General features: G+C 35.6%; 1 protein-coding gene across 1 annotated transcript in view; it reads right to left on the bottom strand.

Moving 5' to 3' along the window:
* Window positions 1–14,783, bottom strand: part of CACNA1I (calcium voltage-gated channel subunit alpha1 I) — a 3,136,920-nt gene that overhangs the window by 186,223 nt on the left and 2,935,914 nt on the right. The window contains exon 33 of the mRNA XM_044073362.1: window positions 8,585–9,625. Coding sequence (XP_043929297.1) covers window positions 8,585–9,625 — 1,041 coding nt within the window. The remainder of the gene's footprint in view (window positions 1–8,584; window positions 9,626–14,783) is intronic.

Raw genomic sequence — 14,783 nt, 5'->3', positions numbered from 1 at the left:
AAAAACATCCAAAGAAAAAGAAAAAAAAAACAGACAGATGGAGAAAGAGAGGGAAACTGATAAAATGAGGGGGACAACAACAACAACAAAAAACAAACAAACAAACAAAAAAAAAAAATTTCTGGATCTATTGAAATCCTTGAGTTCATTACCAAAAACATAAACACAATCATCCATGCATCCATCCTCATCCCCTTTTCCCATTTTTGCACATGGGGTCGGGGTGTCACTTTAACAGTGGCGATCATCTAGAGCCAAGGTTTACACTTCTGGGTGGCTAGCCCTGTTGCAATCTGACCATTATTCAGATCCATTTTCCAATGCCACCTCCTTGCTTCTTACTGGAGCTGGTGAGTCAAAGGCTCCATTCCTCATTTCTACAGGACAAGTGCTCTTTAACACCACCCTGGGTGGCATTTTTGTTGAAGACCTCCCATTCATCACAGAGCCTTACTGAAGCAGATGTTGACAGCATGATGTGGAGATTTCTCAGAATGCAGATTCAGCTAGGAGATATCCAGGCACTGTCCCCATCGGGCACACCGGATAAAGGTCCAGTTACCCTTTCATTGTTATCTCTGATTCTGACACAATGTTTGGGTTCAATGCCCATGGATTCAAGACTCCCCAAAGCACCCTCACTGAGTCCAGCAGCTACTCAACTTTGACTCCAATAGTGTCTCTTACTCTCTTGACTCAGATTTTGTCAGCTTGGGATGAGTATCAGAGCCAAAGTCATGGCGCTGGGACTCAAGAGCATGAGTCATCTCCAAAGCTTTTGAATTCATCTCTCCCCCTTGGATCTTTGGGGCTCAATAGCTCAGTTTTATTGTCAGCCTCACAGCTTTGGCAGGTCAGGGTGCAGGATATCCCCCCTACCAAGGGACTAGAGAAGGGTGTATCTTAGGCACTGATTATAGCATCAACTTTCAGGACATTTGAAAGGACTCCTGCCAGGTGAAGAGAAGAGGTGTTTCCACTACACTTGATTCCATCCCAACCTTGGTTGGACATTGCTTCTGGCCCTTCACATTCAGATTTACTGGGGAAATCAGCCTCATTCAGCCTTGGAGATGCTCACCACACAGGTTCCCAGGCTAATTCTGACCCATCTCTAGAAGTCCAAATGAGACAGGGTCTTAGAAAAAATATGTATAAAAGGAAACATTTGGACTCCTTTCTTGTCAATCACACAAGACACAGATATGGGTGACAGTGAAGGGACCTCATGATCCCCTCTGGAAGATGTCACCCTTGACAACATTCCAGAATTGAAACAACACGGGGGTTCATCCACAGATATGCCCTTTCCTGAAGAGTCTGTATTCTTCAAAGCTTTTGGGAGTGGCAATTCTGCCTGTTTGTGATTCTGCCTGCTGATGACCTCAGTGATTTGATGATGCAGCATGCTTGGAAGGATCCTAATGTGTTGGAGCCAATCCCAAAAAACAGACAACATCTTGGCCACCCCAAAGAACAGGTTGCATTGGAGCAAGTGTCCCTCAGTAGATGCCATGGTTGCAGTGGCAGCTGCAAAGAAGGAACTCTTGGAGGATAATACATCTGTCAATCCCCCTAAAAGGAAGCATGGGCATTGGACACTTTCACATTTAGAGTACTGAATTATTTTGTCCACATAAAATGTTCTCATAGAGACCTGACCAAGGAACTTAACAAGTCCCTCCTGGGCAACATACTGGCAGATGTCCAGAAGATAGTGGGCTCCCAATTGTCTACTTTGTTATAGATGTCCAATGTATCCATGCATCTGCTATCAAACATAGGTGATGGTACAGCTAGAGCAGCAGGCAGCATCATAGCCATCCATCTGCACAGTGAGATGCAATTATGTGACTTTATGGAAGCTTTAAGATGTCCTTCATTAACTCCTCTTTTTTTTTGGTTTAACACTTTTCACACCAAAGAGACACTTACCAGGAGTGAACACAACTGTAAGAGCCTGTCTGACATTGGGATCTGCTTTTCCACCCTCAAAGGGCCTACTCTAGGAATCAGAAGTGGGGAAGAAGATGTGATTCCATAAAATTCCAGACATTTCACCAAGATGCTGATATAGACAGACCCACCTGAAGCAGGGAATGTTAATTTCAATTGATGTTTCCCTAAAGGCATAGATGGACTGCAGAATCCAGAATTTTGCAGTCATTTCTCTGAGAAATCCTATCAGTGCTCCTAACGGGCTGTCTGACTGCCATAATCTGGAAGCAGTCGGGGGGGGGGTGCTTATCCCTGCATCTTCAAGCTTGGCAGGCCATCACATAAGATACATGGGTGCTGGGGATATTCAACAGAGGCATTATTATCCCCCTTCTTTTCCCTGCTCAGAAAAAGAGAATGGTTCCCAACATTCCACTCTGTCAGATGCAATTTGCAGTAGTGGAAGTAAAAAGGCTGCTAAATAAAAGAGTCATCCAGTAGGTCCCTCCAAAAAAGTTAGGATCTGGAGTTTATTCCAGGTTCTATATAATTTCAAAGAAAATAAAACAGGGGCCTCAGCCCATTTTTGGACCTAAGTCACCTCAATCAGTTTGTAAAACAGACAAAGTTTCAGATGGTTACATTTCAGCCCATTCTGCCTCTTCTCAAGGATGACTGGATGTGTTCAATAAATTTCCAAGATGCCTACTATCATATAAAAATAGCAAGACAATCCAGGAGATTTCTCCATTTCCGGCTGGGAGCCAAAAATTTTCAGCTCAGGGCACTGAACTTTGATCTCACCACAGACCCTGTGTGTTCACCAAAAGCATGTCACTGGTGGCAGCATATCTCAGAGTGCTGGGGTTGTGGGTGTTCCAATAGTTAGATGATTCTCTCTTTTCCAATCTAACCAGGGATCATTTGGTCCAACACTAGGATTTCTTTCTACAGATTTTCCAGAAATTGGCCATTTCAGACAATCAAGCAATGGCTCAATTGACCCCTATACAACACACAGATGCCACATGAGTATGATCAGTCCAGTAGCCAAACTCCCAGAGTCCAGGATATCATCTCTGCATCATGTAGCTGTTAAGGTTCTTCAACATCCCTCTCCTCCAACAAGACTCATTCTATGACTGTTAGGGTTAATGGCATCAGTGATTATGTTAGTACCCATAGTGAGATATTATGTGAGATTCGTGGATCCATTTGATTCAATGATCTCAAATATCACATCCTCTCCATGTTCAAATTCATCTAACACCCATCTGCAGGACTCGCATCAAGTAGTGGTTGACTTCCTGTGGGTTTTTAGAAGGACAACAATTCTCTCCATCACCTCCATTGGCTATAGTAACCATGGATGCTTCCCTTCTGGGTTGGGAGGAGCATTTCAATGGAAAGATGATCCAAGGTTCTTAGTCACACCTAGAGGCCAGTCTTCATAGCATTATCTCGGAGATGAGAGCCAAACCCCTTTCCAAGGATGTGATTTCTATCTAGATGGACAACATAGCAGTAGCCTGGTACATCAACAAGTAAGCACATCCACATTGTTGGGAAGCCATGAGAGCTTGACAATGGGTGATGTCTTCCTGTTGCTTTCTCATAGTAGCACACATCCTGGAGACTTCCAGTGTTCTAGTGCACAAGTTTTGCAGGTCCATTCTACTTCCTCAAGAGTGGATCCTCAACCAAGCAGTGGTAATTCAAGTTTTAAATTACTGAGGCCAACCCTGTTGTAATATTTTTGCTTCATACATAAACAACAAGTGCGGCAGTTACTTCACACTAATCCCTCCACAGGATCAATCAACAAGAGATGCTGTAGCACACAGTTTGTCCCTGGGTCTTTTACATGCACTTCCCCCATACCATTGATAATGAAATTCATTCAGAAAGTCAGAAAGTGCAAGGCCATAGTAAGCCTCATTGCTTCTTTTTGGTGTCAGCAAGTCCGATTCTCCTTCTTCTACTCTCATTTAGTACATCTGTCCTGGAGGTAGGATTGACATCCAGACCTCCTGAGCCACTCATCTGGGCAGCCTCTACTGGATCAAACAACCTTGAAGCTAAATGCATGGTTCATCCAATTCTAACAGTGGCCAGAGATGCCAGCTTCACAAAAAGAAGCTGCTAGAAAAGTTTATATAGGCAAGTGGTTAAGGTTCCCTATTTGGGCATCTTCCAAGTGAATAGACCCTTTCTGCGGGCCTCTCCCTTCCATGCTGAATTTCTTGTCAGATCTTTTTTCAAACAGGCTCAAGCTTCTCAGCTATCAAGTATCAGTTAGCATCCATTTCCAGTTTTCACACTGCAGACAATAAAACTCCCATAGCTTCAATAAAGATTTCAAAGGTCATTCTGAAGACAAGCTTCTTATTAAGGCCCCAATAAAGGATCCAATTCCTCCATGGGACATAAAAATCATGCTGAAGGCCTTAACTCAGACTCTGTTTGAACTAGAAGCCATACGAGACTTAAGATTCCTTTCTTGGAAGACCATTTTTTTCTGGTAGCCGTTACTTCTGCAAAGAGGATCTCTGAATTGCAAACATTCCCATGCAAACCTTCATATACAATCTTCCAAAAATACAGACGGTCTTTGAGAACAAATTCCACTTTTCTCCTAAAGGTGACATCCCAAGTGAACTTTAACCAGACCATTTTCTTCCCAAAATTTTCTAATAAAGGAGAGTATACCTTATATTTACTAGACAAATCAGATTTTATTTACACAGGACCAAGGATATTATAACATCTGATCAGCTATCTGTGTTTTTTAGAGCTAAACTTGGACAAGGTGTGTCCAAGGTCACTCTATCTAGGTGGCTTTCTGAATACATCACCTTTGTCTATGAGAAGTTGGGACTATTTTTACACAAAAAACAATGGCCATGCAGCAGGGGCCTTGGCTACCTCCACTGCTTTTATGTGCAGAGTTCCTATAGATGAGATTTGTGCTGCTGGTATTTAGTTGAATGTTTTATGTCTTACTACATGGTGGATATACATTCCAGCTCACGTACATCCTTTGACTCCATCAATCTCAGGAATATCTTTTCATATTACCACCCAGGTGCTTTGCTAGCTTGGAAATCTGCCTCAAAGGTTGACTCAGACTGTGCCAATAGGAGGTACAGTCACCCATGCCAGACGTAGGGCAGGGGATGTGTACTATATGCCAGCACAGCTACATAGAATTTTGTAAATAATTATATCTCATTTGTATATCAAACTGATTTGTACAGCTGCTTGTGCTGAAAATGTATTTGTAAAGCTGCTTGTGTTAAAAATGTAACAATAGTGTGCTGGAAAGCAAAGAAATGTACATGTATTATTGTAACTGGATTAAATGCATACATTGTAACAGCATACACTGGATGGGAAGAGGTTAATCCACCTGACTTTGAAAAACATTTTTGAAATTAAAAACAAACGCACACAAATGGAAACATGGCCAGTCCTTTGACTCCATCACTCTAAGGAATATCATTCCATATTACCACCCAGGTACTTTGGCAGCTTGGAAATCTGCCTCAGAGGTTGAATCAGACTGTGCCAATAGGAGGTACTGTCAGCCAATACAGAAGTAGGGCAGGGGATGTGTACTATATGCCAGCACAGCTAGATGGAATTTTGTAAATAATTATATCTCATTTGTATATCAAACTGATTTGTACAGCTGCTTGTGCTGAAAATGTACTTTTAAAGCTGCTTGTGTTAAAAATGTAACAATAGTGTGCTGGAAAGCAAAGAAATGTACATGTAATATTGTAACTGGATTAAATGCATACATTGTAACAGCATACACTGGATGGGAAGAGGTTAATCCACCTGACTTTGAAAAACATTTTTGAAATTAAAAACAAATGCACACAAATGGAAACATGGCCAGTCCTTTGACTCCATCACTCTAAGGAATATCTTTCCATATTACCACCCAGGTACTTTGGCAGCTTGGAAATCTGCCTCTGAGGTTGAATCAGACTGTGCCAATAGGAAGTACTGTCAGCCAATACAGAAGTAGGGCAGGGGATATATAATATATCAAAATAATCACCAAGAACGTAGTTTTAATGAAGCTTTCGGGCACACATCCCTTCATCAGCACATACAATCACATTTAAATGTTTCTTATATAGAGGGTAGTTTAAAAAGCACATGATCAGAACCAGCCTATAAAATTACACATACATTATTTAAATATAAATTCTACATAAAAATCTCTATAAAAATCTCTATAAAACCTACATATCCTATTAAAATTCTACTAAGCAACTTACATATATATATACATATTATTTTATTTCAAGTTGTTTTCTAACTAAAACAGGTTTTATGCTCACTGCACTATTAAGACCAGGAGTTGAATCTGCCTGTAACCTGATTATCCAATCTAGTTCTTTTAACTCTATGGCATTGTTTACATCACCCCCTCTTAAACATTCTTCAACAATATCCACCACTCTAAATTTAAAGTAATGATTTTCAAATTCCATAATATGTTTATAAAGGGCATTTGTTTCTATTTTTCTATTTATTTCTGACCTGTGTTCTATGATACGGTCCTTTAGCCGCCTAGTGGTTTTTCCTATATAAAATGCATAACAGTGCGTGCAGGTAGCAAGATACACCAGTCTATTTGTATTGCAGGTTGCTGTCACATGGAATTTATATTCCCTGTTTGTAGTTGGATGTTTAAACACATAATCTGATTCAAGTATATCTTTACAGCAACTACAATTATGACATTTATAAGTACCCACTTTATCCTTTCTTAAGCTACATGTTTTTTTAAAATCTTTATAGCATAGTATATTTTTTATAGATTGATGATTTCTGTATGCAAATCTAGGCTTAGGGCCTATTAATTTTTCTACCTCTGGCATTGCCATCAGTATTGGCCAGTTTTTTTCAATAATATTAATAATTTGTAATGTATATCCATTATATGTCATGACATATCTATTTTTTTGTTGTTGTTCTTCATGTCCTGTCCTCTGAATTGTATCTGAATATTCAATTTGAGTGGAAGATATGTTGAATATTGGTTTAAATATATTTTGCTTACCTGTATTTACTTCTTCCATAATATTATCTACAATAGTCACATTATAACCATTTGTTATGAATTCATCCTTCATTTTAGCTATTTCAACCTCATATTCTTTGTTATTAGTTGTTAATTTGCTCACCCTAACCATCTGTGACTTAACAATTCCCTTAAAAATATGTGGAGGGTGCATGCTCACTTTTTTCAGATATCTTACTGTGTGTACTTCTTTCTTATGAATTCTTGTTTCCAACTTTTCATTATTCTTATACAGTTTTACATCTAAAAACACTATGCTTTGTCTAGAGTAATCCATTTTAAATTTTAAAAATTAGTTGTACTATTCAGATATGATAAATATAGCAGCAGATTCTCTTCAGTTCCTTCCCATACAAAAAAACAATCATCCACAAATCTAGCATAGCTTTTACATATATATTATGTGCATTATTGTCACTTAGTATATATTTTTCTCCCAATAGTATAATACAAGATTTGCAAATGTATTCGCCACCGAGGTTCCCATTGCTACTCCTGTTACTTGTTTTTAAGGGATACCATCAAATATAAACAGATTCTTAGTCAACACCAGATCTAATAGTAAACATAGTTTTTCTACTTCACATGGTTGCTTAATGGAATCCATTAATAATAATCTCCTTATGGCTTCAATACCATAGTCTATCGGAATGACTGTGAACAGTGATTCCACATCTAATGTCACCAATATATATTCACTTCTTGATAGACCATACCATGTGTTGAGTTTACTTAAGAAATCATTAGTATCTTTTATAATACTATTGCAGCTAGGTAGTAATTTAGCTAATTCTTTCTGTAAATACTTTGAGATGGGTTCGGTCACCCATTATCTACCTGAAACAATGGGTCTCAGTGGGGGATCATGCAGTGATTTATGGATTTTCGGAATTCCGTATATCTGTGGGATTTTAGGGCATGGTACAGTGAAATAGTTAAATAAATCTAGTGTAATTTCGTTATTTAACTGCATATCATATATAACCATATTTACTTGCATTATTTGGTTTTTTACTTCTGCAAAGCTTATTTGTTTAAAAGTATTAACATCAGAAAGGAAGTTTTTAAATTTTATATTATAAAAACTTCTATCCATAAGTACTGTTGCCCCACCCTTGTCTGCTTGCTTTATAATTAAATCCTTGTCATTCTTTAACTCTAACAATGCTTGATATTCCCCATATGTTAAATTGTATTTCATTGTTTTATTACATTTTTTTGCATATAGTGACCTTAACTCAATTTCAACAATGTTAGTAAACGCTAACAACACTGGTGATAACTGCGGTATGAAAGTGCTAGACTTTCTATAACACATTTCAGTAGAGCTAGTGTTTGCAAATAACAGCTTTAGCATTATACCTCTAGTGAATAGTCTGAGATCAATAATAGCGTTCACCATATTGTCCATAGCATAAGGTATAAACTTCAATCCTTTGCTTAACAATTTATAATGATCCTCAGACAAATAGTACTGAGTTAAATTTAAAGTACCTTCTTTAATAACTGGAAGTATTGTCATTATCTGCGAGGTAATTTGCTGGCTTGTCTTGGGCTGTCGTTCTTTCTTTTCGCCCCTTGCGTTCCTTGCTGCTGTTGTACTGCTACATTCAAATTCTTCTCCTGCTGCAACTGCCGAAGTATTACTTTTTCCGGCTGTTTCAACCGGAACGGTAAAAAAGCCGATATCTCGGCTTGCTTTTTATTTTTTAAGTCTATTTTCTGTTGTTTCATTGGAGTGGATACACTCGATATATGGGCTGTATCAGGGCTATTGACTGCTACAACAGGTTCAACCGTAACTCCGTCAATTCTTGATCCTCCTTCATCGGAACGTTGCGACGTCACTAGAATAGCGTCGTGCATACTAGCTTGCAGGCTAGCAGGTGTGGGTGTAGCTAGAGCCGGTTGCGGCGAGTGAAATTCATCAAGTTGATCTAATAGCCTTGTTTTTGTATTTTTGTTCTTATTCTGCTCATAGTTCTTATTCTGCTCATAGTTCTTATTATTATTGACAGGTTTTGAGTACTTATATTCTGGTTTGGGCCATGAGAAGATATGCCCATTTTTAAAATCTTGTACATCACGTTGCAGTTTGCGTTTTTTCTTTAGCTCAAGTCTACTGTCCATAATATGCACATTCTCAATAAAAGTTTGATAATATTCATTATTTGTATCTCCTTTAGCACACTCCAATACTTGTTTTTCCAGGGCTTCTATCTCTAGCAATAAAGATTGTTCAACTGCTACAAAAAACTCATTCATGAGTTTCATGTAGTTTGCGCTTAATTCTAAATTAAGCTGTTGCCATTTTATCAGCAGTTCCTCATATGTATTGCCATAGGAGGGCATCTTTAATATCCAAAGCCCTCTAGGTACAATACCTAATTCTAAGTATGCTGAAAAACTAAATCTTTGCCATTGTAGTTGTTTGTAGCTACTTACTTTTTTCTCCAGTGTTACTAGCAGTTTGTTCAGTTCTTTAGTATCATTGCCTGTAGAGACATCTTGAGATTTACTAACATCTGCTGTTTGCAACAATGGATTGTTTGCTTTAAGTAACAGTCTTTTTATAGATGAAACCATCTTGAAACAGTTGTTTCAGTATCTTTCCAAGAAAAAAGCTGGTTCGACTCCCTCCTAGTACGTTCAATGCAATACCAGTGGTATAAAGTCAAGAATCCAGGAAACAGTTCACTATTCAATGTTCAAATAAAACAACCAAAATAATCACCAAGAACGTAGTTTTAATGAAGCTTTCGGGCACACATCCCTTCATCAGCACATACAATCACATTTAAATGTTTCTTATATAGAGGGTAGTTTAAAAAGCACATGATCAGAACCAGCCTATAAAATTACACATACATTATTTAAATATAAATTCTACATAAAAATCTCTATAAAAATCTCTATAAAACCTACATATCCTATTAAAATTCTACTAAGCAACTTACATATATATATACATATTATTTTATTTCAAGTTGTTTTCTAACTAAAACAGGTTTTATGCTCACTGCACTATTAAGACCAGGAGTTGAATCTGCCTGTAACCTGATTATCCAATCTAGTTCTTTTAACTCTATGGCATTGTTTACATCACCCCCTCTTAAACATTCTTCAACAATATCCACCACTCTAAATTTAAAGTAATGATTTTCAAATTCCATAATATGTTTATAAAGGGCATTTGTTTCTATTTTTCTATTTATTTCTGACCTGTGTTCTATGATACGGTCCTTTAGCCTAGTGGTTTTTCCTATATAAAATGCATAACAGTGCGTGCAGGTAGCAAGATACACCAGTCTATTTGTATTGCAGGTTGCTGTCACATGGAATTTATATTCCCTGTTTGTAGTTGGATGTTTAAACACATAATCTGATTCAAGTATATCTTTACAGCAACTACAATTATGACATTTATAAGTACCCACTTTATCCTTTCTTAAGCTACATGTTTTTTTAAAATCTTTATAGCATAGTATATTTTTTATAGATTGATGATTTCTGTATGCAAATCTAGGCTTAGGGCCTATTAATTTTTCTACCTCTGGCATTGCCATCAGTATTGGCCAGTTTTTTTCAATAATATTAATAATTTGTAATGTATATCCATTATATGTCATGACATATCTATTTTTTTGTTGTTGTTGTTCTTCATGTCCTGTCCTCTGAATTGTATCTGAATATTCAATTTGAGTGGAAGATATGTTGAATATTGGTTTAAATATATTTTGCCTACCTGTATTTACTTCTTCCATAATATTATCTACAATAGTCACATTATAACCATTTGTTATGAATTCATCCTTCATTTTAGCTATTTCAACCTCATATTCTTTGTTATTAGTTGTTAATTTGCTCACCCTAACCATCTGTGACTTAACAATTCCCTTAAAAATATGTGGAGGGTGCATGCTCACTTTTTTCAGATATCTTACTGTGTGTACTTCTTTCTTATGAATTCTTGTTTCCAACTTTTCATTATTCTTATACAGTTTTACATCTAAAAACACTATGCTTTGTCTAGAGTAATCCATTTTAAATTTTAAAAAATTAGTTGTACTATTCAGATATGATAAATATAGCAGCAGATTCTCTTCAGTTCCTTCCCATACAAAAAAACAATCATCCACAAATCTAGCATAGCTTTTTACATATATATTATGTGCATTATTGTCACTTAGTATATATTTTTTCTCCCAATAGTATAATACAAGATTTGCAAACGTATTAGCCACCGAAGTTCCCATTGCTACTCCTGTAAGTTGTTTATAAGGGGTACCATCAAATATAAACAGATTCTTAGTCAACACCAGATCTAATAGTAAACATAGTTTTTCTACTTCACATGGTTGCTTAATGGAATCCATTAATAATAATCTCCTTATGGCTTCAATACCATAGTCTATCGGAATGACTGTGAACAGTGATTCCACATCTAATGTCACCAATATATATTCACTTCTTGATAGACCATACCATGTGTTGAGTTTACTTAAGAAATCATTAGTATCTTTTATAATACTATTGCAGCTAGGTAGTAATTTAGCTAATTCTTTCTGTAAATACTGAGGATCATTATAAATTGTTAAGCAAAGGATTGAAGTTTATACCTTATGCTATGGACAATATGGTGAACACTATTATTGATCTCAGACTATTCACTAGAGGTATAATGCTAAAGCTGTTATTTGCAAACACTAGCTCTACTGAAATGTGTTATAGAAAGTCTAGCACTTTCATACCGCAGTTATCACCAGTGTTGTTAGCGTTTACTAACATTGTTGAAATTGAGTTAAGGTCACTATATGCAAAAAAATGTAATAAAACAATGAAATACAATTTAACATATGGGGAATATCAAGCATTGTTAGAGTTAAAGAATGACAAGGATTTAATTATAAAGCAAGCAGACAAGGGTGGGGCAACAGTACTTATGGATAGAAGTTTGTATAATATAAAATTTAAAACTTCCTTTCTGATGTTAATACTTTTAAACAAATAAGCTTTGCAGAAGTAAAAAACCAAATAATGCAAGTAAATATGGTTATATATGATATGCAGTTAAATAACGAAATTACACTAGATTTATTTAACTATTTCACTGTACCATGCCCTAAAATCCCACAGATATACGGAATTCCGAAAATCCATAAATCACTGCATGATCCCCACTGAGACCCATTGTTTCAGGTAGATAATGGGTGACCGAACCCATCTCAAAGTATTTACAGAAAGAATTAGCTAAATTACTACCTAGCTGCAATAGTATTATAAAAGATACTAATGATTTCTTAAGTAAACTCAACACATGGTATGGTCTATCAAGAAGTGAATATATATTGGTGACATTAGATGTGGAATCACTGTTCACAGTCATTCCGATAGACTATGGTATTGAAGCCATAAGGAGATTATTATTAATGGATTCCATTAAGCAACCATGTGAAGTAGAAAAACTATGTTTACTATTAGATCTGGTGTTGACTAAGAATCTGTTTATATTTGATGGTACCCCTTATAAACAACTTACAGGAGTAGCAATGGGAACTTCGTGGCTAATACGTTTGCAAATCTTGTATTATACTATTGGGAGAAAAAATATATACTAAGTGACAATAATGCACATAATATATATGTAAAAAGCTATGCTAGATTTGTGGATGATTGTTTTTTTGTATGGGAAGGAACTGAAGAGAATCTGCTGCTATATTTATCATATCTGAATAGTACAACTAATTTTTTAAAATTTAAAATGGATTACTCTAGACAAAGCATAGTGTTTTTAGATGTAAAACTGTATAAGAATAATGAAAAGTTGGAAACAAGAATTCATAAGAAAGAAGTACACACAGTAAGATATCTGAAAAAAGTGAGCATGCACCCTCCACATATTTTTAAGGGAATTGTTAAGTCACAGATGGTTAGGGTGAGCAAATTAACAACTAATAACAAAGAATATGAGGTTGAAATAGCTAAAATGAAGGATGAATTCATAACAAATGGTTATAATGTGACTATTGTAGATAATATTATGGAAGAAGTAAATACAGGTAGGCAAAATATATTTAAACCAATATTCAACATACCTCCCACTCAAATTGAATATTCAGATACAATTCAGAGGACAGGACATGAAGAACAACAACAAAAAAATAGATATGTCATGACATATAATGGATATACATTTCAAATTATTAATATTATTGAAAAAAACTGGCCAATACTGATGGCAATGCCAGAGGTAGAAAAATTAATAGGCCCTAAGCCTACATTTGCATACAGAAACCATCAATCTATAAAAAATATACTATGCTATAAAGATTTTAAAAAAACATGTAGCTTAAGAAAGGATAAAGTGGGTACTTATAAATGTCATAATTGTAGTTGCTGTAAAGATATACTTGAATCAGATTATGTGTTTAAACATCCAACTACAAACAGGGAATATAAATTCCATGTGACAGCAACCTGCAATACAAATAGACTGGTGTATCTTGCTACCTGCACGCACTGTTATGCATTTTATATAGGAAAAACCACTAGGCGGCTAAAGGACCGTATCATAGAACACAGGTCAGAAATAAATAGAAAAATAGAAACAAATGCCCTTTATAAACATATTATGGAATTTGAAAATCATTACTTTAAATTTAGAGTGGTGGATATTGTTGAAGAATGTTTAAGAGGGGGTGATGTAAACAATGCCATAGAGTTAAAAGAACTAGATTGGATAATCAGGTTACAGGCAGATTCAACTCCTGGTCTTAATAGTGCAGTGAGCATAAAACCTGTTTTAGTTAGAAAACAACTTGAAATAAAATAATATGTATATATATATGTAAGTTGCTTAGTAGAATTTTAATAGGATATGTAGGTTTTATAGAGATTTTTATAGAGATTTTTATGTAGAATTTATATTTAAATAATGTATGTGTAATTTTATAGGCTGGTTCTGATCATGTGCTTTTTAAACTACCCTCTATATAAGAAACATTTAAATGTGATTGTATGTGCTGATGAAGGGATGTGTGCCCGAAAGCTTCATTAAAACTACGTTCTTGGTGATTATTTTGGTTGTTTTATTTGAACATTGAATAGTGAACTGTTTCCTGGATATATAATATATGCCAGCACAGCTAGCTGGAATTTTGTAAATAATTATATCTCATTTGTATATCAAACTGATTTGTACAGCTGCTTGTGCTGAAAATGTATTTGTAAAGCTGCTTGTGTTAAAAATGTAACAACAGTGTGCTGGAAAGCAAAGAAATGTACATGCATTATTGTAACTGAATTAAATGCATACATTGTAACAGCATATACTTGAAGGGAAGAGGTTAATTCACCTGATTTTGAAAAACATTTTTGAAATTAAAAACAAAAGCACACAAATGGAAACACGGACAGGGTAACTTATCTTTTAATAAACAGTAAACACTTTCACAAGTATAACACTAGCTTCTTCAGACCAAACTATAATAATCATATGACAATCATTGTATACACTTTAAAATCATTCTCCACCAATAAGATAAAATACTCCTTAGTTAAATTATTGAATCTAAAATACTTAATTGCTGTTTGTTAAAGACATACACATTCTGTTTATTCATCCTTCCTTGACACTTGTAAACAGCAGCTACAGAAAATAATTTATATAATGCATATTTAAATGAATAAAACATATAAGAAATGCTTTAGATAAAGCACTTTTTATAATAATTAAACTATTCTT

Source organism: Protopterus annectens, chromosome 1.part0 (genome assembly GCF_019279795.1).
Source record: "Protopterus annectens isolate FY-2018-M chromosome 1.part0, PAN1.0, whole genome shotgun sequence".
Taxonomy (NCBI): domain Eukaryota; kingdom Metazoa; phylum Chordata; order Ceratodontiformes; family Protopteridae; genus Protopterus; species Protopterus annectens.
The sequence above is the reverse complement of the archived record's forward strand: the minus strand, read 5'-3'. Positions and strand labels throughout refer to the sequence as shown.